This window comes from Eubalaena glacialis, chromosome X, assembly GCF_028564815.1.
Source record: "Eubalaena glacialis isolate mEubGla1 chromosome X, mEubGla1.1.hap2.+ XY, whole genome shotgun sequence".
In the NCBI taxonomy this organism is placed as follows: Eukaryota; Metazoa; Chordata; class Mammalia; order Artiodactyla; family Balaenidae; genus Eubalaena; species Eubalaena glacialis.
The window spans coordinates 70054583-70079197 of record NC_083736.1 but is presented as its reverse complement, the minus strand read 5'-3'; the positions used below and the strand labels follow the sequence as shown (position 1 = coordinate 70079197).

The 24615-nt window shown below is 35.4% G+C and overlaps 1 protein-coding gene across 7 annotated transcripts in view; it reads left to right on the top strand.

Moving 5' to 3' along the window:
* Window positions 1–24615, top strand: part of ATRX (ATRX chromatin remodeler) — a 226093-nt gene that overhangs the window by 127622 nt on the left and 73856 nt on the right. For all 7 annotated transcript variants that reach the window (XM_061179480.1, XM_061179477.1, XM_061179476.1 and 4 more), the window contains 8 exons: window positions 183–329; window positions 486–663; window positions 7331–7468; window positions 8768–8943; window positions 10318–10435; window positions 16297–16427; window positions 18349–18437; window positions 18569–18741. In XM_061179480.1, coding sequence (XP_061035463.1) covers window positions 183–329; window positions 486–663; window positions 7331–7468; window positions 8768–8943; window positions 10318–10435; window positions 16297–16427; window positions 18349–18437; window positions 18569–18741 — 1150 coding nt within the window. The remainder of the gene's footprint in view (window positions 1–182; window positions 330–485; window positions 664–7330; window positions 7469–8767; window positions 8944–10317; window positions 10436–16296; window positions 16428–18348; window positions 18438–18568; window positions 18742–24615) is intronic.

Here is a 24615-nt window from a genome sequence, read left to right as displayed (position 1 = left end):
GAAGTCCCTTATTGTACCTATCTCTTTCCCTGTTGACCTTTGGTTGGTTGCTTTATTGTTTAAACAAAAAAACAAAAAACAAAACAAACCCCAAAAACCCAACTATTGTAAGTTTGCTCAATTTATTAACTTTTTTTGCAGATATTTAAATGAAGGTGGCAACTTAATTTGTTTTCTTGTAGGTGGTAAGCTTTCTTCATACGGTTCTTTTGTGTGACAAATTGGATTTCAGCACAGCTTTAGTGGTTTGTCCTCTTAATACTGCTTTGAATTGGATGAATGAATTTGAGAAGTGGCAAGAGGGATTAAAAGATGATGAGAAGCTTGAGGTATCATATTTAGAATGTTTTCTATTATCAGAATAACTGCATGAAATTCATATAGTAAAATAAAAAGATTTTTAATTACCAATGATGCATATTTCAGTGGGGATATTTAGTATTCATACATTCCTACCTTTAAAAATCTTTATTTCCTCACAAAAGGTCTCTGAATTAGCAACTGTGAAACGTCCTCAGGAGAGAAGCTACATGCTGCAGAGATGGCAAGAAGATGGTGGTGTTATGATCATAGGCTATGAGATGTACAGAAATCTTGCTCAAGGAAGGAATGTGAAGAGTAGGAAACTTAAAGAAATATTTAACAAAGCTTTGGTTGATCCAGGTAAGATATTAACAGGCACTGAGATAAAGAAACAAGTTGAATGAAAAATATGCTTATATTTAACAAATACTGATTGACCAACTACTAAGTAGCTGGTTTTTGTTTATCATTCAAGTTTTTGCCTTCTGTTTGTTTCTTAGTATAATTTCATTAAGATGAAATCACCCTTAATATTGCCAGATGTTCAGAATTCATTTGCTGAATATGGAAGTGTTTGAGGTTTTCAGGGGAGACCTTGTAAACAATTAAAAATTCACCAGGTACCTGTGTCACAATCGCAGATTCTTCTGACTGTCTGAATATTAGATGATTACAAGAGCTCTCTCCATACTCTGAAAACAGTTCTTTATGTTTCTTTCCCAACTTTATGTCATTAGAAGAATTGGCTGCATTTTTCCCATCTTTTAAATGGTCATCACTATGGAAGGTTAATATTTGTAATGCTGTCATTCCTTCTAACAGTAATCTTCATGATGCAAGATCCAAATATTTGATTCTTACTTGCGACTTGTAAAAGCAGCAAGTTGTACGATCCGCAGAACCAATGAATATTTAGTTGTTTGTATTCTATATTTTTTCCTTTTCAAACTTTATTTTGTCATATCTAATTACTTTAAGACACTGTTAAGGCTTTAGATGTTTTTTGAGAAAGTCCAATTTTTCACTGCCAAAATAATTTAGAATTATTTAATCCAAGTATTATTTAGAATCCTTGGCTTTGCCCCTTTATAATTTTACTTTTAATTTTTAATTTATTTTTTCAGCTTTATTGAGGTTTAATTGAGAAGTAAAATTGTAACATAATTAAAGTGTACAATGTGATGATTTGATATATGTATACACTGTGAAAGGATAACCCCCTTTGAGTTACACATCATTACCTCACTTAGTTTTCTTTTTCTTTTTTGGTCAGAACATTTATGCTCTACTCATTTAGCAGATTTCAGTTATACAATACATTGTTATCAGTCGCCATGTTATTACGATGTTATTTATACATTAGGTCCTCAGACCTTATTCATCTTATCACTGAAAGTTCGTACCCTTTTGCCTCTTTTTTTAGATAATGATGTAATTAGCATGTACCAAACTAATTGCCATTGTAAGTGTTAAGGCCTAATAATAAGTTTATCATTTTCTCATGATTAAAATAGTCGTCTAGAAGTCCTGTGGTTGTTTTGTTGTCAGAGAGCTATGAGCTAGTGAATAGCATGTTTTTCAGAAGGTTTCCTTGGAACAGTTTAAACAAGTTTCAGATGCTTAATATGGTGATCATGAGGAAATGCATTAAAAAGAAATTAAAGCTCATAACATGAAGAGTAATGTTTGTTATTTCCATGTAAGTCATTTAGTGACATTTAAAAAAATTTATTTTGGAATGTTTTGTGATTTTTTTGTTTACAGAAAAGTTGAAATGATAGTAAAGAACGCTCCCATTTACCTTGCACCCAAATCCCGCACTGTTCATCTTACATTGCCATGGCAGATTTGTCAAAACTAAGAAATTGGTGTATTATTAACTAAACTCCAAACTGTATTTGAATTCTACCAGTTTAATATTACTGTTCACTTTCTGTTCCAGGATCTCATCCAGGGTACCACATTGCATTTAATTGTCATGTCTCCACAGTCTCCTCTGGTCTGTGACAGTTTCTTACTCTTTCTTTTGTTTTCTGTTATCTTGTCAGTCTTGTGGAGTACTGTTAAAGTATCCTGTAGGATGTTCACTAGTATCTGTTGTTTTTCTTGTGATTAGACTGGGGTTATAGGTTTTTGAAATAATGTACTAGAAGTGTAGTATCCTTCTCCTCACATTATATCAAGGGTAAATTAGATCCACATGACATCACTAGTGATGTTAATTTTCATCACTTGGTTAAGGTAGTGTTTGCCAGGTTTCTCTGCTGTAGAGTTACTGGTTTCACCTGTGTCTGTTCTTTGCCGGTCACTAAGTCTAGCCCATCCAGGTGGGGGGAGGGCAAAAATTAAGCTCCATCTCTTGTAGTGGGCAGTATCTACACTTAAATTTGGAATTTTTCTTTAAGAAAGATTTGTCCCTTCTTACCCATTTATTTAATCAGTCATTGATTTATATCAGGATAGATTAATCATCTATTATTAGTTTATGTGTTAGAACTAGCACTGTATTATTTATTTTGTTGCTCAGATTGTTCCAGTTTGTCCACTGGGAGCTCTTTCAGATTGGTTCCTGTATCCCTTTCATGTTTCATTCTTTTGATTTTTTTGAGCACTTCATTACTTTCTGGTAGTATGCTCTAGGATCATGTTAATTTGTCCTTGCCCCGGAGTCCATCATTTCAACAAGGAACCATGCGTGGTTCCTTTCACTGAAAAATGGTGTTTACGAACCAAAATCTGGGCGTGTTTGTTGCTACTGCAGTGTCATTGCTTCTAGGTTCACTCAGCAGACAGAACTAGGTGATAGGTCTACGAATCCAGGTATATACAGAAATCTGTGTGTGTGTATGTGTGTGTGTGTGTGTTTATAAACATAAACTTGATGTCATAATGATATATTTGACTCTAATTCAGTATCATAGGGTTCATTTTAGTCTTTTTTTGTTATTCTGTTACTTGTCTTTTTCAACAGTGAGAATCTTGGCTTCAACCATCCACCATCCATTTACTTATTTATTCAGCCTCATCATATATGTAAAGTAGTTTTAGAATTATTAACCTATACCCTTGTGAGAAACAAATTTACCAACTAGAGTACAGTGCTTGTGTATGACTGCTTTTGTCTGTAGCTTTATAATTTCCAAACATCATTTTCTAAAGTTACATAGGTCAGTTCCTTCATTTTATTTGCATACATTAAAGTTTATTCTTTGTAACGTAGAGTTTAATGTTTTTTTAAAAAATTGAGGTATACTTCATTTACAACATTATGTTAGTTTCAGGTGTTCAGCATAGTGATTCAGTATTTTTACAGATCATACTCTATTAAAAATTATTACAAGATAATGGCTATAATTCCCTGTGCTATACGATATATCCTTGTTGCTTATGTGTTTTATACATAGTGGTTTGTATCTTTCAGTCTCATATCCCTATCTTGCCCCTCCCCCTTCTCTCTCCCCACTAGTTTGTTTTCCATATCTGTGAGTCATTTTCTGTTTTGCTATATACATTTGTTTGTTTTGTTTTTTAGATTCCACATGTAAGTGTTATCATACAGTATTTGTCTTTCTCTGTTTGACTTATTTCACTAAGCATAGTATTCTCTAGATCCATTCATATTGCTGCAAATGGCAGAATTACATTCTTTTTTATAGCTGAGTAACATTCCTCTGTGTGTGTGTGTGTGTGTGTGTGTGTGTGTGTGAGAGAGAGAGAGAGAGAGAGAGAGAGAGAGAGAGAGACATCTTCTTTATCCTTTCATCTGTCGACAGTTGGTTTGCTTCCATATCTTGGCTCTTGTAATTAGTGGTGCTCTGAACATTGGTGTGTGTGTATCTTTTCAAATTATTGTTTTCAGTTTTTCCAGTTATATCCCCAGGAGTGGAGTTGCTGGATCATATGGTAGTTCTAGTTTTAGTTTTTTGAGGAACCTCATTACTGTTTTCCATAGTGGCTGTAACAATTTATATTCTCACCAACAGTGCACAAGGGTTCCCTTCTCTCCACATCCTCACCAACACCTGTTATTTCTTGTTTTTTTTGTTTTGTTTGTTTGGTTTTTTTTTATCATAGCCATTCTAATAGGTGTGAGGTGATATCTCATTGTGGTTTTAATTTGCATTTTCCTGATGATTAGTGATGTTGAGGAGCTTTTTATGTACCTGTTGCCCATTTGTATGTCTTCTTTGGAAAAATGTCTCTTCAGATCCTCTGCCCATTTTTTTTTTTTAAATATTTTCTCCCCAACAGTAACGTGGTAACATCACTGAGGACACCGTAAGTGCACTGTCATTCATATTTGTTTGTTTGTTTGTTTGTTTTTTATATATTAACTCTACTTTCTTATTTTTTGTATTCTTTATTTTTTTAATTTATTTTTATTTTTGGCTGTGTTGGGTCTTCGTTTCTGTGCGAGGGCTTTCTTTAGTTGCGACGAGCAGGGGCCACTCTTCATCGCGGTGCGCGGGCCTTTCACTGTCGCGGCCTCTCTTGTTGCGGAGCACAGGCTCCAGACGCGCAGGCTCAGTAGTTGTGGCTCACGGGCCCAGTTGCTCCGCAGCATGGGGGATCTTCCCAGACCAGGGCTCGAACCCGTGTCCCCTGCATTGGCAGGCAGATTCTCAACCGCTGCGTCACCAGGGAAGCCCCCTCTGCCCATTTTTAAATTATATTGTTTTTTTTTTGCAAGCATGTATTTTATATTGCAATATTTGGATGTTCCCAAGGCCACTCTCAGGTTCAGTGATTCACTAGGACTCACAGAACTCAGAAAAGCCTTTATACTCATGGTTATGGTTTATTACAGTGAAAGGATACAGATTAGAATCAGCAACAGGAAAAGGCACATAGGACAGGGCCCAGGAGAGTTCCACACCCAGTTTGTTAGTGGAATCGTGCAGACAGCACTTACTTCTCCCAGAAATGATGTGTGACAGTACACATGGAGTTTTGCCAACCAGACACACTTATCCGAGCCTTGGTGTCTAGAGTTTGGGCTTGATCACATAGACATGGTTGACCACCCATGTGGGTGATCTTAGTCTCTAGCCCCTCCAGAAGTTGAGAAGATGCCACATGACCAGAGCTGCTCTCCCTTCACGCCCCATCATGTTAGCATAGACTGTCTGATGTGTCCCAAGCCATCCACGTGAGCAGAGATATTTTTATCAGGTCAGACAGGAGTTTAGAGGTTACCTCCCTAGAGATGGAGGCAAAGGCTAAACTTTTCTTTGGGCCAGATTAATCCTTTACTACATATATGTATATATAGATAAAAATCACCCTGTTTGAGGTGGTTGTTTAAATACAAATGGGATCATAATATAGATATTGAAACTCTTCTTTTTGTTTAATAATATAAATAACATATTTGGCATATCTTTCAAGGTTATTACATATAAATCTACATCATTAATTTTAGTTCTGTGACATTCCATTATAGCATAGTTTTATTAACCCCCTTTGCCAAGCTTCTAAGTTGTTTCCAATTTTCCACCCTAAACAAACAATACTTCAGAGAATATTTTATGTATCTTGGGGTACTTGTGGAAGTATTCTTAAGGATAAATTCCCAGAAATTGAAATTTGGGTCAAGGGTGCACATATTTTACATTTTAAGAGGTACTGTAAAATTGTCTTCCAAAATGTTTGCTACTAATTTAGACTTCCACAAAGAGTATATGAGAGTACCTGCTTCACCACACCCTCATGAACACTGAATATTAGGTGGTAGAAATCATTTAAATCACTTGTGTAAAAGGTAATTTACAAAGCAAGATACATATTTTAGTTTTTAGAAAGTTGATTAGTAATTTAAAAATGTCTTACTATTCATGTAGCCCCATCTAAATACTGAATAACAATTGTGTTGTTTGATCAGGCATACTGAAGCAGTTAATTTTTTTTTTAAATTAATTAATTAATTTATTTATTTTTGGCTGTGTTGGGTCTTCGTTTCTGTGCAAGGGCTTTCTCCAGTTGCAGCGAGCGGGGGCCACTCTTCATCGCGGTGCGCGGGCCTCTCACTGTCGCGGCCTCTCCCGTTGCGGAGCACAGGCTCCAGGTGCGCAGGCTCAGTAGTTGTGGCTCACGGGCCTAGCCGCTCCGCGGCATGTGGGATCTTCCCGGACCGGGGCACGAACCGGTGTGCCCTGCATTGGCAGGCGGATTCCCAACCACTGCGCCACCAGGGAAGCCCTGAAGCAGTTACTTTTGAAATCATGTAGAAGATGCATTTTCTGTAATGCCTAACATACAGGGGATAATTTGACAACTGATATTGTTTAAATCAATATTTAAGTAATTTGTGTGTACGTTAAGCAGCAAGCAAATTGTGTTTATAGGATACTTTAGCAAAGAATACATATGGTTATTTTCATAAAATAATCATATGTATTTCTTTTGAAAGAGTCACTCTCAGCTATGAGATCTTTTATAGCTTGGAAAGTGTTTTCCCTCCAACCCCCATACCCATGTAACAATCAGTTTAGCGGTCCTTTATCAGTTAAATTTTTCCCCAGCAATGGGTATTAGTTATTAGGAATAAGTCAAATGGGAAATACTACTTGGCCTATTGTGATTTATATATTATTTCTTAAAATGTAACTTTCGAAATTTGTCATTTCATGTATATGTAAATTGCTCTTAGTCTCAGTTGATAGTTTTAACTTGATACATTAGTGCTGAAATGTATCTTTAGATACTGTTTTTCATTTATAAAAGATACTTTTTTTTTCAGATACCCCAGATCTCTTGGGATCTTTTCATCTGTGTGATTATTTCTATTCTTGCCTATTTTTGTACTCTCAGAGAACCTTAAGTACCATCCATAGTAGTACTTTAATACTCTACTTTAATAAAATTAATACTAGTGAGAGCCACATTAACCATATACAGATAAAATATAACTTCTTATTGGGATGTTGTTTTATCTTTCCACAAGAGCAGCACTGTAAAACGGTTAACTTTACTTAAATGGATTATATTTTTAGTTTTATTATATGTTAATTAAATGTTGTTTTTCTAGGCCCTGACTTTGTTGTTTGTGATGAAGGCCATATTCTAAAAAATGAAGCATCTGCTGTTTCAAAAGCTATGAATTCTATACGATCAAGGAGGAGGATTATTTTAACGGGAACCCCACTTCAAAATAACCTAATTGAGTGTGAGTCAATATCTGTAGTTATGCTATAGAGTATTGGCATTGCCTCAGATATATTTTTGCCACGTCGCCATCTGCCTATCTTTAGTTTATTCTAGTATAGTCTCTGACCATGAACTACATAGGTCCATTCTTAGTCTACTGTAAAAGTATACCATTCATTTCAAGTGGAATGTTTTATAAATATAAATGGTAAACCACAGTCAAGAGGTGTGCCATTATGAGTGTTCAGATACAAATATAGAATTTAAAGTATATGCAAGGTATCAGAAGTCTTAATGATTGCTTAAAAATACAAATGCATTTGTGACTATTCAGGAGATATTGTAACAAAATATATCCAGTTTTGGAGGAGGTACTGATAGGAAATTGAAAAGAAATGCTAAGCATGAAAGTTTTAGGAAGGTGGAGATTGGAGGAGAGCTATGTTGAATTGATGTCAGGATACAGTTTGCTGAGGCTGAGGATAGATGATATGAACCCAGGGAAGTGACTTGTGAATTTCCCTCATTTTCATATGTGTGTGGTGACACTAAAGAGGGAACATGAGTTACTCAGAAAATAACAAATTGAAATTTCCCACTGTAATCTGTTCTGATAGCTTTTTGTTATTTTTATGTTATTTCCATTCTTTTGGTGTATTTATAGTTACTGTTTTCTATTTTATTATTTGTAATACTGGTTATTGTCTCACTTTGTCCTTGTTTATATTTATCTATAATATGTATCTATATTTTATCTTTATTTTTGTCTGTTCCAGTTTCCCCCTTTTCTGTTGCCCCATTTATAGACTGTTGCCCTGTTTCACATTGTGGTCCCATATAGTATAGGGCAACTGATTACTCTGTTAAGGACTTCTGGAACTAAATCAGTTAATACAAAATTTGATATAGTAGTTTATTACCTGATTTTATTATTTTGTTTCAGTATCTATGTTTTTTTCACAAGATTCCCTTGCTGACCATAAAATCATGGTTAGAATTATAGAGCAGTTGTTTTATACTCAGTATCTATTAAAAAGACTAGTGAGTTCAAATAAAATGTTCTTTGGTGTTTTCTTAAACATTCGTGTCTAGAATTTGGGGATGGGTTTTATTTGAGTTTCTCATCTGATTTAGGTAATCCAGTTCTAGATCATACTGATAACCAGTATTAGTCTACACTCAGTTTGGTGTTCTTTCTTTGTAGCTTAATTGTAATGCTTCCATGGCATGCCTTTTTGACACGAGCATTTTATCAGAGAATTGTTCTCAGTTCTTTTAGCCGTTACTGTTGTTAATGAACTAATATCTTCTTTCTTAGATCATTGCATGGTTAACTTTATCAAAGAAAATTTGCTTGGATCCATTAAGGAGTTCAGGAATCGATTTATAAATCCAATCCAAAATGGTCAGTGTGCAGATTCTACCATGGTAGATGTCAGAGTAATGAAAAAACGTGCTCACATTCTCTATGAAATGTTAGCTGGATGTGTTCAGGTACAAGTACATTCCACAGTAATAAAATATTGTTACTTTGATATATTGCAATCTCAAAATGTTTTCTGAATTCAAACTTTGTATTTTCTTTCTCCTTTCAGCATGTATCAATAGTTTTATAGTTAAATCTCTTTGCAGTCTCTTCCAAAGTTTATGCAGCATTGAACTTAAAAAAAATTGCATTGAGAGGTTTAGAACATAATTGATTAATTCGTTTGCTGGGTGTATAACTTCATATGTTAATATGTTCATGTTTAGATTTTCTCATCCTTAAGATAGGGAGTATGTAAAAGAAACACAGCTATTATGATTAAGAAATTTCTGTGCTCACCTAATTCTATAGTATAGTATTCCAAACCTCATTTGTTTGAAATGGTTTTAGGAAAGGCAATTATGAATTATGAGTGAAGCCATATTAATGTAATCCTGAAGAAACAGTTTTATTAATTCCAAGTACGTACAGTAACCTTAATGGGCTAATAGTGTTGTTTACACACGGATCTTCAGTAAACCTTTGTTAAAATGAGTAGATAAGTATGTAGAGACTGACCAAGCAGTTGGTCAGTCTGCATTTTTTCTTAGTTCTGTATTTTTCTTAAGACACTAGATATTAATGGTAGCAAAAAAGATGTAACAGATGAGACAGGCTATCCTTTTGACTGAATATACTACCATTACATAAGGTGAAGTCATCCTGTTTGTTCAGGTTAGCCAGAGGTACTAGCAAGTACTGTATTTCTGTATTACTGCTGCTACTTAGGCAGTGTTTTTCTGGTTTAGGTAGTCATTTGTATGTAGCACATTAGTGTTCTTTCTTTCCTGTTTCTATATTAAATGGTTTCAAGAGTGCCTATACTTGGCTTGTTTTCTCAGTTGGGCAAACATTCCCCCTGACGTTAGGTGTTATCCTCTGGCATGTTGGCACATCTTACCCAAAGGATAACCCAGACTGCATCGAACTTTGATTCAACGGTTTTACTGTATGATTAAAGCAAGTCTTTTTGCTAGCACTACCTACTATATCCCCTCCCCACCTTTTTTTCTTTTCTTTTTTTCTATATAGAGGAGACCATTTGAAAACCTAAATTGCTCACTTGGTAATATGGCCACTTCAATTTAAAACCTGCCTGGTGTGTTGCAGTATCTTTTTACCAGTGCGTCATATTGTATAGTCACATGAAATACATTAACTACAATTATATGGGATCATTGTGTGATTAAAGAGGGTAAATATGTTTAAGTAAATGTTTTCTTATATGTCTGGTACCTATTTATTTATGTACATTTTTTTAGTTGCAAGCAATGATAATTCTTAGAACAGTTAGTTCCTGTCATATATTTAACTAATTTTCATTCTCTTTCTATTAATTGCAGAGGAAAGATTATACAGCATTAACAAAGTTCTTGCCTCCAAAACATGAATACGTGTTAGCTGTGAGAATGACTCCTATTCAGTGCAAACTCTATCAGTACTACTTAGATCACTTGACAGGTAACAAATACACTTAGTTTATTGTTTTTGTTTTCTCTCTTAAAGCATTCTTTTTCTGAAGAATGCTGTCTTGATAATTTCACCATGTCAGTTGTTCTTTTACAATTTTGCATTTGCATAAAATGGGTATGTTTATATTGTAAAAGCACAAAATATTTCTAATTAAAAAAACTAATATTCAAGATAAATAAAATTCCAATGTATTATTAAAAAATATCCAACCACGTTAATAATAAAAAAACTGTAAATCAAATTTATGAAATCATTTCTTAGGAATCAAATTGACAAAGTTTGAAGGGAAAAAAAGGCAAAATACAAAGCAGGGCACATATTATGTCCCAATGTTACAATAAAAATATGCACAAATGCCTAAAATACACAAAAATGTTAATAACAGGTTATTTTCTGGGTGATGACATTATGCGGAACTTTATTTTGTACTATTTTCTATGTGCTTTTTAAAAATACAATGAATAGATACTGTTTCATCATCAGTAAACTCGTGTGTTTGTGTGTGTCTGTGTGCCCGAGGTTGTCACTGTTCGCAGAGCAAAACTTTAGTTTCTGTTTGGTCTGGAGTGAATTTTTTTACTTGTTAGTCACTTTATTCTGGTACCTTTCCCCAGGTGATGTGCCAGATTTATTTAGGAGCTACAGGTTAGAAGGCACCCTTCAGCCATTGTGGATACAATAGTTGATCAAAAAATAATGGAGGGTGGAGGTGTATACACACATATTAGAATGATACTTCATATCCTATCAATAGTTAAAGTAATACTCTGTGACAGCAGTGCATTTTAGAAAGTAGAATAATGATGATAGTCCTCAACAGTTGTTCTGCTTTGGGGAAAAGAGGATTTGAATGTTTGTATTTTATAGAAATGTTGTTTTGCTGTATTATAAAAACAGAATTTTCTAACTGACTTTTGGAAGGAGATCATTTCTAGCAAGGCACACAGTTTCATTTGTATAGTAATCATAAGCTATTAGATTTATTGTATCAGTACCATTCTGTTTTGAATGACAAAAATTGCAGACATAATTAAGTAACCAAATATAGAAATTCCAATGAGAGAGAGAAAGAGAGGGATTATCAGACCTATCTTTCATTAATCTCTGAATAATAAAGGGTACTAAATTTGGTCATTTAATATTTTCTCCACTTGAAATTTTGTTTTATTGTGAGGAATGTACTAGATGTTTTCAAATATTAAAGAATCAGTTGTCTTTAATAACCAACAGCAAAATGTTAATAGCTCATGTATAGATATTAAAATGTACTCTTTTTGAGAGCAATGCAGTATTTAAGAATTAAAGGGGCCTCACTCTTTGTGACTTCAGTTGATAGGAGTAAATATCTAAAGTACTAATTGCCAAAGCTTCTAAACTCAGAAAGGTATAATTGCTAAATTATTATCTGGTGCCATGAATCTTTCAGTCATGAGAATGTCTTGGGTTTTCCCCCTACTAAATGTGATGTTTTATTTTCCTTAAAGTAGAATAACCTGAGTTAATAGCCCCCTTGAAAAAACTTCCATAAAAGGCTAAATGGATTATATTAAAGGTTACTTTATCTTGATTCTCACTACAAACCATCAAAGTGTTTCTCCCAAAATGTCATTCACCTATCTCACTTGTATTTAAAATGTTTGGTATTTTTTCTGTTACATATTCCAGAAATTCTTTTGTTTCTATATTTGACTCTTTTTATATTTGACTTGGCTTTTAAAAGTTCACATAAATTTTGCTTTTGATACTAGCAACAATTTGATGTTAATTTTAGTAGTGATAATTTGTAATATATTTAATATTTACAGAATTAAAGTCATGAGAGGCTAAATTAATGAATTTCAAGAAAATTAACATCCTCTTAATTTTCCTTTGTTCTCTAAAAAGTATAATCCTGCAGTCTTCCTTTTACCATCAAGTATCAGAAGTTTATATTTACATGTAAGCCTCTGCCTTCAGTAAACAACTTTAGGTTTTACAAGTGTGAATACTTAGTTTTCAGACAGCCTGATTTTAAGCTTAAATCAGTATTAAAATCCATACACTGTCTTAAGGAATGCAAAGATGGAGCACATAAAAAGACAGTCCACAAATTGGAAGAAAATATTTGTAAGTCACTTTCCTAAAACGGGGATAATATCCAGAATATATAAAGAACTCTTACAACCTAACAACAACAGCAATGAAAAACCAAACAAGCCGATTCAAAAATGGGCAAAGTTTTCAATAGACATTTCTCCAAAAAAGATATACAAATGACTGATAAGCACATTAAAAGATGCTCTACATCATCATTAGTTATTCAGGAAATGTAAATTGAAACCAAGAGATACCACTTCACACCCAATAGGATGACTATCACATAAAGAAAGATAATAAGTGTTGGCAATGATACGGAAAAATTAGAACCCTGGTGCATTGCTGCTAGGAATATAAAATGGTACAGCTCCTGTGGAGAAAGTAGTGTGGCAGTTCCTCAAAGAGTTAAACAGAGAGTTACCATATGATCCAGCAATTCCACTTCTAGGTAGAATTCCACTTTCAAAATAATTGAAAGCAAGAACTCTAATAGATACTTACCCATTCATGTTTACATAGCATTATTCATAATAGCCAAAAAGATGGAAGCAATCCAAGTCTTCATCAAGTAATGAATAGAAGAACAAAATATGATATATGCAAACAATGGAATATTACAGTCTTAGAAAGAAATCCTGACATGAACGGATCCTGAAGACATGATGTTAAATGAAATAAGCCAGACACAAAAGGACAAATCCTGTGTGATTACACTTAGAGGTGCCTGGAATAGTCAGATTCATTTAATGGGTACAGAGTTTCTATTTAGGATGATGGAAAAAAGTCTTAGAAATGGAGAGTGCTGATGGTTGCACAACATTTCAGTTATACTTAATGCCACTGAACTGTACTCTTAAAAATAGAGAACAGTAATATCCTTTTGTCTCTAAAAATGAATGGGTCTAAGTGCCACACATTAGAGGTTGATTCAGTGGTTCTGGAGTAGGGCTCAGGCAGCTGCATTTTTATAAGCCCTCTAGGTGATTTTGATGTACCCTCTGCTTGAGTATCACTGCTCTAACTGATGCTCAGTATGATTGGCCGTCAGGGAAATGTAAATCAAAACCAGAACAAGATACAGGCATACCTCAGCGTCTTAAGTGTTCAAGTGAAAGGAAGACTCACTTGTCATTATGTATTTACTTGCCCTTTTTTGTGCTTGTATTTCCAAATAAAGCCATTTGGCGTCAAAACATTTTATTTTTAGGATAGAATGATTCAATAATAATTGTCAATTCTCTTTTGTATAGAGAACATTTTTCTGTGGATGTTTATTTGGCCAACTTATTAGCATATTCTTTTTATGTGGTTCCCATTCCTCACAAAGAATATCAACTCTAACACATATCAGTACTGTAGGTAGAGGAGACTTCAGTTTTTCCCCTTTAACATTCTACCCGAGCCAGTTAGGCCTAAAAGTCTTATGAAATTTTTTTTAATAGAAGATGTTTATGGTATGTACAAGAGTAGTTCCCACCCACCAAAATAAAAATTGACTTTTTAATCAGCCTTTCTTGGAGAATAAATGGTAGTTGTTTAGCTTACTTTATTTTGAAATCTCTCATTTCTTCACATTAATTTCAAAAACTCATAAGGCTTTCAATATTGGATAGAACAGCTAGGCAGAAGATCAGCAAGGAAATAGAAGACTTGAAAAACACTTATGAATCAACTAGGCCTAACAGGCATCTGTAGAACAGTCCGTCCAATAGGAGCAGAATACACATTCCTCTCGAGTGCACATGGAACATTCTCCAAGATAGACCATATTTTAGAGCATAACACAAGCCTCATTTAATATAAAAGGATAAAATCCACACAAAATATTTTCTTTAACCACATTAGAATGAAATTACAAACCAATAACTGAAGGAAAGTGAGAAAATTCACAAATGTGTAAATAACATGCTCTTAAGTAACTAATGAGTCAAAAGAAATCACAAAGGAAATTAGAAAACATTTAGAGGTAAATGAAAATGAAAACATAAGATACTAAAATAGGGGATGCAGGTAAAGCAATGCTTCCAGGGAAATTTATGGCTGTAAATGCCTATATTAAGAAAGAAGATCTCAAATTTATAACTAACTTTCTACCTTAAGAAACTAAAATAAGAGCAAACTGAACCCAAAGCAAGAAGAAGGAAGGAGATAATGAAGACTAATCAGAAATAAATATAAAGGAGAAAAGGAAAACAGTAGAGAAAATTATTGAAACCAAAACTTGGTTTTTTGAAACAATCAAGATAATTGATAACTCTTTAGTTGTACTTACAAAGTAATAAATAGAGCAGATACAAATAACTAAAATCAAGAATGAAAGAGCATTACTACTGACCTTACAGAAATAAAAGAATTATAAGGGAATGCTATGAACAGTTGTATATCAAGAAATTAGATGCCTCATTTTCACAGCAATGATTTCTATCATACACAGTGGAAATACCTCTAATCAGGCAAAATAATCAGTACCAGACTTTTATGCATTTTTATTCATATTTCATATCATTACTGAATATACTCTTGTCCCTTATGGAGACAAGACATTAATTATCAGTGAATTTACATCTTTTAAAACTGTGGACAGAAAAATGTTATTGCTTAAATGCTGTTTTTTAAAAAAGTCAGCTTTGGGCTTCCCTGGTGGCGCAGTGGTTAAGAATCCACCTGCCAATGCAGGGGACACAGGTTCGAGCCCTGGTCAGGGAAGGTCCTGCATGCCACGGAGCAACTAAACCCGTGCACCACAACTACTGAGCCTGCGCTCTAGACCTCGTGAGCCACAACTACTGAGCCTGCGTGCCACAGCTATTGGAGCCCGTGTGCCTAGAGCCCGTGCTCCACAACAAGAGAAGCCGCCACAGTGGAAGCCCATGCACCACAATGAAGAGTAGGCCCCGCTTGCTGCAACTAGAGAAAGCCCGTGTGCAGCAACGGAGACCCAATACAGCCAAAAATAAATTTATTAAAAAAAAAAAAGTCAGCTTTGTTTTTCTGTGTTTTACCCTCTTGATGATTTTGTCATATTAATGAAATGTGCATTCATTTAGTTTTCACTTCATTTTCATATGAAAAATATAATTTTGTTGAAATTACTCTGGGCAAAAGAAATCTATTTTTTTCAACATGAAAAGCATAAGTTTTAGAAGTAGTTTTTTTTGGTGTAAGAATAATTGGAAAGAGTTGCTAAAATACTGTATACAGAGAGTGGCTTTATCTAAAGCAGAAGTTTGTAATCTAGGGTCTATGGTTAGAATCTAGGACCTGAATAAGAAAAACCTGAATAAGGAAAAAATTACATGTTTTCACTAACCTCTATCAAAAATACAGCATTTTTCCAATTATTAATGTAGGCAACAAACCAAAGTAGTATTAGTGTTAATTGTGACTTTGTTACCAATAGAAATCAGAAATATTTCTATATATTATTATCATTACCGATATCTCAAATTTACCTTTATCAATGCTTCAGAATTTCAGGCAGTTGTTAAAATTACTGCTATAGTTTGTTATTTAATGCATTAATAAGGTACACATACCACTATATCAAAAGTTTGTTTTTAAACATCTTGATAATTTCTGTATAATGGGTTTCTTTTGTAATCCTATTTATTTTATATGTTTTGAAATTTTCTGAGAAAGAGGGCCTATAAGATTCTCTACATGGCCAAAGGAGTCCGAGGCACAGATAAAGTTAAGGCCCTAATTTAGAAACACCTTGGTTGAATTAGAGAATTCTTATGTCTTAACATTGACTCTTTTTTTCTTTTGATCAGGTGTAGGTAATAGCAGTGAAGGTGGCAGAGGAAAGGCAGGTGCAAAACTTTTCCAAGATTTTCAGATGTTAAGTAGAATCTGGACTCATCCTTGGTGTTTGCAGCTGGACTACATTAGCAAAGAAAATAAGGTAAATCAACTAACCTAAAGTTGATCAAAAGGTATCTGTTGGAAGCAGAATAACTTTAGGAAAAAGGTTGATCTGTATAGACGTACTGTATATTCAAAATTTTTTATTCTTTTTGGTACAGTAATTCAACTTATTTTATTTCTAGTTAATTACTATATGTTTGAATGCATTGTGATTATGGAAGGAGTGTTAAATGTTAATCTTTTAAAAAAATTTTTATTGAAATATAGCTGATTTACAATGTTGTGTTAGTTTCAGGTGTACAGCAAAATGAATCAGTTATACGTATACAGATATCCACTCTTTTTTAGATTCTTTTACCATATAGGTCATTACAGAATATTGAGTAGAGTTCCCTGTGCTATGCAGCAGGTCCTTATTAGCTATCTATTTTATATATAGTACTGTGTATTGTTAATCCCAATCTCCCAATTTGTCCCTCCCCACCCTTCCCCCTGGTAACCATAAGATTGTTTTCTATATCTGTAACTCTATTTCTGTTTTGTAAATAAGTTCATTTGTACCCTTTTTTAGATTCCACATATAAGTGATATCATGCAATATATGTCCTCTAACTTACTTAGTATGACAATCTAGGTCCATCCATGTTGCTGCAAATGGCATTGTTTCATTCTTTTTTATGGCTGAGTAATATTCCGTTGTATATATGTGTCACATCTTCTTTTTCCATTTGTCTGTTGATGGACGTTTAGGTTGCTTCAATGTCCTGGCTATTGTAAATAGTGCTGCAGTGAACATTGGGATGCATGTATCTTTTTGAATTATGGTTTTCTTTGGGTATATGCCCAGGAGTGGGATTGCTGGCTCATATGGTAGCTCTATTTTTAGTTTTTTAAGGAACCTCCATACTGTTCTCCATAGTGGCTGTACCAATTTACATTCCCACCAACAGTGTAGAAGGGGGTTCCCTTTTCTCCACACCCTCTCCAGTCTTTATTGTTTGTAGATTTTTTGATGATGGCCATTCTGACTAGTATGAGGCGATACCTCACTGTAGTTTTGATTTGCATTTCTCTAATAATTAGTGATGTTGAGCATATATTCATGTGCTTTTTGGCCATCTGTATGTGTTCTTTGGAGAAATGTCTATTTAGATCTTCCGTGCATTTTTTGATTGGTTTGTTTGTTTTTTTGATATTGAGCTGTATGAGCTGTTTGTATATTTCAAAGATTAATCCCTTGTCAGTCGCTTCGTTTGCAAATATTTTCTCCCATTCTGTGGGTTGTCTTTCTGTTTTGTGTATGGTTTCCTGTGCTGTGCAAAAGGTTTTAAGTTTCATTAGATCCCATTTGTTTATTTTTGTTTTTATTTTCATTACTGTAGGAGGTGGGTCAAAGAAGATCTTGCTTCGGTTTATGTCAGAGTGTTCTGCCTATGTTTTTCTCTAACAGTTTTTATAGTATCTGGCCTTACACTTAAGTCTTTAATCCATTTTGAGTTTATCTTTTGTGTATGGTGTTAGAGAGTGTTGTAATTTCATTCTTTTACATGTATCTGTCCAGTTTTCCCAGCACCACTTATTGAAGAGGCTGTCTTTTCTCCATTGTATATTCTTGCCTCCTTTGTCATAGATTAACATCTTGCATAACCATAGTAAAAAGGTCAAAATTAAGAAATTAACATTGGGTTAGTACTATTAACTAAACAATAGATGTTAATTGGATTTCATCAGTTTTTGTACTTACATCCTTTTTCTTTTCCATGATTCAATCCAAGATTTCACATTTCGTTTATTATTCATATCTGTGATGTCTCCTTTATTTTTTCTAATCTATGATAGTTCTTCAGTTCTTCCTTATCTCATAACAATTAACTTATCCTTAAATGAAATAAACATTATTATAATTTCCAGTATAAATTGATATAAATTCTTAAAACATTCATTTTTTTTTTCTCTAGGGATATTTTGATGAAGACAGTATGGATGAATTTATAGCTTCAGATTCTGAAGAAACCTCCATGAGTTTAAGCTCTGATGATTATACAAAGTAAATTGAATACTTTTTGTGCCCTGTGTTGACATGTTTAAAATCCCTACTTGCTGATCATCCTCTAATAATTGGCACTTGTATCTTTCCTGTGTTTTCCTAATACTTTGAATTTGTTCTTTTTTTTTTAGAAAGAAGAAAACAAAGGGGAAAAAGGGGAAAAAAGATAGTAGCTCAAGTGGAAGCGGCAGTGACAATGATGTTGAAGTGATTAAAGTCTGGAATTCAAGATCTCGAGGAGGTGGTGAAGGAAATGTGGATGAAACAGGAAACAATCCCTCAGTTTCTTTAAAGCTGGAAGAAAGTGAGTCTGATAAATGTTGTATTTATCATGGAACATTGATTTAGAAAATGTCATGTCATTGATGTCAGTGCTTTTTTCAGTTATTAATTATCCTCACTAATTGGCTCAAAGGAATATCTTTCCTCAATTGGTAAGCATCTAGGATAATCAGATATAAGTAATAACAATAAATATTTGATGAATGTTGAATTACAAGCAAGCCATTGTGCTCTCTCTGGTATTTAAGAGGAAGGGAAAAAAGAAAAACTAACATTTATTTACATGTATATGCCTAAACTCTGTATTATTTTCACTCCATGTGTTAGCTAACTTAATTCTTGAGCAGCCTCGCAATGCTGTTATATCTTTATTTTTATAAATGATTGGTAGAAGTGGGATTCAGACCTAGATATAGCCCATTTCAAACCCACCAGGGTAATTTCACTTAACTACTATATAAATAAGTGGAAGCATTTCAGATGATAAACTATGATTATAATTCATTTTATACAGTAAAACTAGTTTTATTGGTTTAGTGTTTTTCCTTTTTAACTGTTCATAATCTATATTTATTGTCTCTAGGTTTCCCCTGTGTCAGGTACAGTTTGTGTCATCTGTTTCGCTTTCTCTTTCTTTCTTTCTCTTGTGCATGAGTGTATACTCAGTGAAAGTCTTCCGTTGAACTTCCCAATGGCTAAAGTTATCTTTACTCATATCTACATTTGAAGGTTTAGTGTTCAGGCTCTGTATACTCCTAGTGCAGCCTGACTGGGTGTTTAGAAACTCCAGTGCTGGGAACAGATATCTGAATATTTGAAATATCAAATATCTAAAGACAAAACACTGTAAATAGCTCTAAATATGTGGCATTTGCGAATCATGGAGCAAAGCAGTAGAGACCATCTGAGAAGAGAGATGTGGATGCCAGCTAGGTGAATGATCCTGTGCACAGACAAGCTTAGCTGGTCTCAGGCCTGCAGCTGAACAAATTTGGTGATTCCTTGATAAACATTTCTCTCTTCAGTACCTCCTTGGGATAGACAGATGGCAGCCTAACCACAGACCCTGGCTTACTTCTCTAAGAAATCAGGGGAATAGTAAAAATTAAACTACAAAATTTCTTTTCTTGTTTTTCTCTTCTGTTACCCCATAAAGGCAGTTTATTATCAGCGTTCATCTTCCAACTAGATTTAAAGTATGCTTTTCTAAGAGTAGTAAAGGAATGGTTATAGTTTAATTTAAGGTAGTGGGAAGCTCCTGTTATCTCCTCCCCTGGTCTCCTGACCTGCATTTTCACTTAAGTTCTCCTCAGTCTCTCATCTCATAATTAGAAATAAATAGCTTAAAGTTTTTTTGCTCCTGGGAATGATTTTCTTAAAATATTCTTGTTAAATTTTTCTCATAACTTATGGTTAAGAGAAAAGAGAGAGTAGACTAACCAGTGTGTCCCATACTGTGCTCTAAATGGATTACATAAAAGTATGCTGAGGTATTGATGTGTTCATCACTTGGAACTATAGATGGGGTCTTATGCAGCTGGGTCACCTTCAGAAATGAATAGCATCTTCCAGTTTTCCTGGTGTGCTATTGTAAGTACTATCGCTTTCCATATATGCCATAATATGAAAAAGTTTGAAAAGAACTGGAGCAGAGAGTAGGTTGCTACATGTTATGAACTTAAAAGCAGACAGGGAAGGCTGTGGGTTCCAAATGACAAACTTTGCCTACTTCTCTATTGTGTTTGTTTCATTTTAGCTCTGTGCAGTCAAATAGAAGTCATTCATATATGGATGTATTTTTTATTTATTGCAGCTATCTACATGTATAGTTGATCAGAAACATTTTCTAGAACAAATAGATGATAAAAATCTATTTTTGTTCTTTAGATCTAGATTAACTCTATATAAGGCTGAGTAGATCATAATACATGATCATATATACCTGGTACTGTGTAAGTGTTAAAAAGAAATCACTTTTTTTTTTTTGCCCTGCCGCGTGGCTTGTGGGATCTTAGTTCCCTGACCAGAGATCCAGCCTGGGACTCGGCAGTGAAAGCTCCGAGTCCTAACCGCTGGATCGCCAGGGAATTCCCCTTGCAAATCACTTTCTTATAGTAAATGTAAGAAAACCTAAATAGAAAGTATTAAAGAGCCAAAATGTTGCACCTGGAAATTGAAATGGATATTAAATAAGTAGATGGCTATAACTGAGCTATGATTTTTACTGCATATTTCACTTTCACTTCAAAGAGTTTATGCTTAATTCTTTTGCAGTAGCTTTCTGAACTTTTTGAGAAGCAACACCTTGAATAAGTCATTTAAGTTTACCTTACAGCATCCACATCTCTGTGTTTTAGTTTAGTATCGTATTAGGACATTTTATGATGAGGAAATGACTGTATATAAACTACTTCAAAATATTTGATTTATTATTTCAGCGTAAGCATACCTTGTTTTATTGCACTTCACAGATACTGTGTTTTTCACAAATTGAAGGTTTGTGGCAACCCTGTGTTAAGCAAGTCTGTCAGCACCATTTTTCCAACAGCAATTGTTCACTCTGTATCTGTGTGTCACATTTTGTAATTCTCAAAATATTTGAAACTTTTTTGTTATTATTATGTTTGTTATGGTGATCTGTGGTCAGTCATCTTTGATGTTACTATTGTAATTGTTTTGGGGAGCCATGAACTGCACCCACGTAAGACAGGCAACTTAATTGATAAATTTTGTGTTGTGTGGGTTCTGACTGATCCACCGACTGGCCTTTCCCCTGTCTCTCTCCCTCTCCTCAGGCCTCCCTATCCTCTAAGACACAACAATATTGAAATCAGGCCAATTAATAACACTACAATGGCCTCTAAGTGTTCAAGTGAAAGGAAGACTTGCTTGTCTCTCACTTTAAATCAAAAGCTAGAAATGATTAAGCTTAGTGAGGAAGGCATGTTGAAAGCCGAGATAGGCCAAAACTAGGCCTCTTTGCCGACCAGTTAGCCAAGTTGTGAATTCAAAGGAAAAGTTCTTGAAGGAAATTAAAAGTGCTATTCCAGTGAACACACGAATGATAAGAAAGTGAAACAGTCTTATTGCTGATATGGAGAAAGTTGTTGTGGTCTGGATAGAAGATCAAACCAGCCACAACATTCTCTTAAGCCAAAGCCTAATCCAGAGTAAGGCTTAGCTCTCTTCAATTGTATGAAGGCTGAGAGAGGTGGGGAAGCTGCAGAAGAAAAGTTTGAAGCTAACAGAGGTTGGTTCCATGAGGTTTAAGGAAAGAAGCCATCTCCATAACATAAAAGTGCAAGGTGAAGCAGCACGTGGTGATGTAGAAGCTGCAGCAGGTCATCCAGAGAATCTAGCTAAGATAATTCATGAAGGTGGCTACACTAAACAACAGGTTTTCAGTGTAGACAAAACAGCCTTCTATTGGAAGAAGATGCCATCTAGGGCTTTCATAGCTGGAGAGGAGAAGTCGATGCCTAGCTTCGAAGCTTCAAAGAACAGGGTAAGTCTCTTATTAGGAGCTAATGTAGCTGGTGACTTCAAGTTGAAGCCAGTGCTCATTTACCATTCTGAAAATCCCAGGGCCCTTAAGAATTATGCTAAATCTGCTCTGCCTGTGCTCTATAAATGGAACAACAAAGCCTGGATGGCCTCACATCTGTTTACAGCATGGTTTACTGAGTATTTTAAGCTCACTGTTGAGACCGACTGGTCAGAAAAAAAAAAGATTCCTTTCAAAATATTTCTGCTCATTGACAGTGATTCTAAAATATTACTGCTCTTGGTCACCCAAGAGCTCTGATGGAGATGTACAACGAGATTAATGTTGTTTTCAAGCCTGCTAACACAACATTCATTCTGCAGCCTATGGATCAAGGAGTCATTTCAACTCTCAAGTCTTATTATTTAAGAAGTACACTTTGTAAGGCTATAGCTGCCATAGACAGTGATTCCACTGATGGATCTGGGCAGAGTCAATTGAAAACCTCCTGGAAAGGATTCACCATTCTAGGTACCATTAAGAACATTCGTGATTCATGGGAAGAGGTCAAAATATCAACATTAACAGGAGTTGGGAAGAAGTGAATTCCAACCCTCATGGATGACTTTGAGGGGTTCAAGTCTTCAGGGTAGGAAGTCACTGCTGATGTGGTGGAAATAGCAAGAGAACTAGAATTAGAAGAGCCTGAAGATGTGACTGAATTGCTGCAATCTCATGATAAAACTTTAATGGATGAAGAGTTGCTTCTTATGGATGAGCAAAGAGAGTGGTTTCTTGAGATGGAATCTGCTCCTGGCGAAGATGCTGTGAAGATGGTGGAAATGACAACAGAGGATTTAGAACATTTCATAAACTTAGTTGATAAATCCATTTCAGGGTGTGAAAAGATTGACTCCCATTTTGAAAGAAGTTCTACTGTGGGTAAAATGCTGTCACACAGCATTGCATGCTACAAAGAGATTGTTCATGAAAGGACGAGCCATTATCGATGCAGCAAACCTCATTGTTGTCTTATGTTAAGAAATTGCCACATCCACCCCAGTCATCAGCAACCACCACCCTGACCAGTCAACAGCCAGCAACATGGAGGCAAGACCCCTCACCAGCAAAAAGATTATGACTTGCTTCAGCGAGACGATGCAAGCATTTTTTTAGTAATAAAGTATTTTTAAATTAAGGTATGTACATTGTTTTTTAAGACATAATGCTATTGCACACTTAATAGACTACAGAATAGTGTAGACCTAACTATTATATGTAGTGGGAAACCAAAAAATTTGTGTGACTCGCTTTATTGTGATATTCGCTTTATTGTGATGGTCTGGAACCAAACCTGCAATATCTCTGAGGTATGCCTGTGTTTTCAGAGTAAGCTTTATCAGTGAGCATTTATATTTGAAAACAAGCATAGAGTGGACTTGGAAAGGTGGCGGCACAGGAAGACCCTATGCTCACCTCCTCCCCTGAGCACAGTGATCTACACCTAAACACAGCACATTTCCTCTTGAAGAAGACCTGGGGGCTGAATGAACTGGTGCTGCCAATAGAAGAACCACGTAGAAACTGGTAGGAAAGTCAGAGACACGGTATCCATGGGAACCCCTCCTCTTTCGCAGTGATCTACGGTAGGGAGATGGATTGCTGAGGGATCCAAATGCAGACACACTCACCCTGGGACACAGTGAAAAAACTTTAAAGGCACCTACAGTATATGTAAAGGAAATCTGTTTCCTAATCCTAGAGTTTCTGCCAAAATGACAGGGAACTGTTGGAGCCCTTGCCTGGGTAGGAGGCACTGGTGATCACTATTGTTTGGAGTCCCCCCCCCCCAGACTCCTTCTGCCCCATATCTGCTCCAGCTCCAGCCGCCCCATCAAGGCAGCCTATGGCCCAGCACTCTTCAGGGACTGCCCCTGGACCAGGTCCTCTCCAGCTCCAGCTATCCTCTTAAGGCAGCCTTGGGTGCAGTACTTCCCAGGGGGCTGCCCCTGGACTGGGCCCTCCTCCAGGTTCTGTGGTCCCACCAAGGCAGCCTCGGGCATAGTGGTCCCCAGGTATTAACCCCAGCTGGTGCCCACTGCAGCCCCATCTGGCCTGCCAAAGCCTCTAGGCACAAGTAGTCTACACAGGGAATGTTCCCACACAAGGCCTCTTCTTCAAGATCTGGGGAGGTAGCCGTTTCACCAAATTTATAGAAACACAAAAGAAGATCAAAGTAACGAGATAGAGGAATATGGTCCAAACAAAATAACAAAATAAAACCCCAGGAAAAAATAAACCCTAATGAAACAGATACGTAGTTTACCTGATAAAAGAGTTCAAAGAAACAGTCATAAGGGTGCTCACCAAACTCAGGGGACGGTTGGAGGAACTCAGTGAGAACTTTAACAA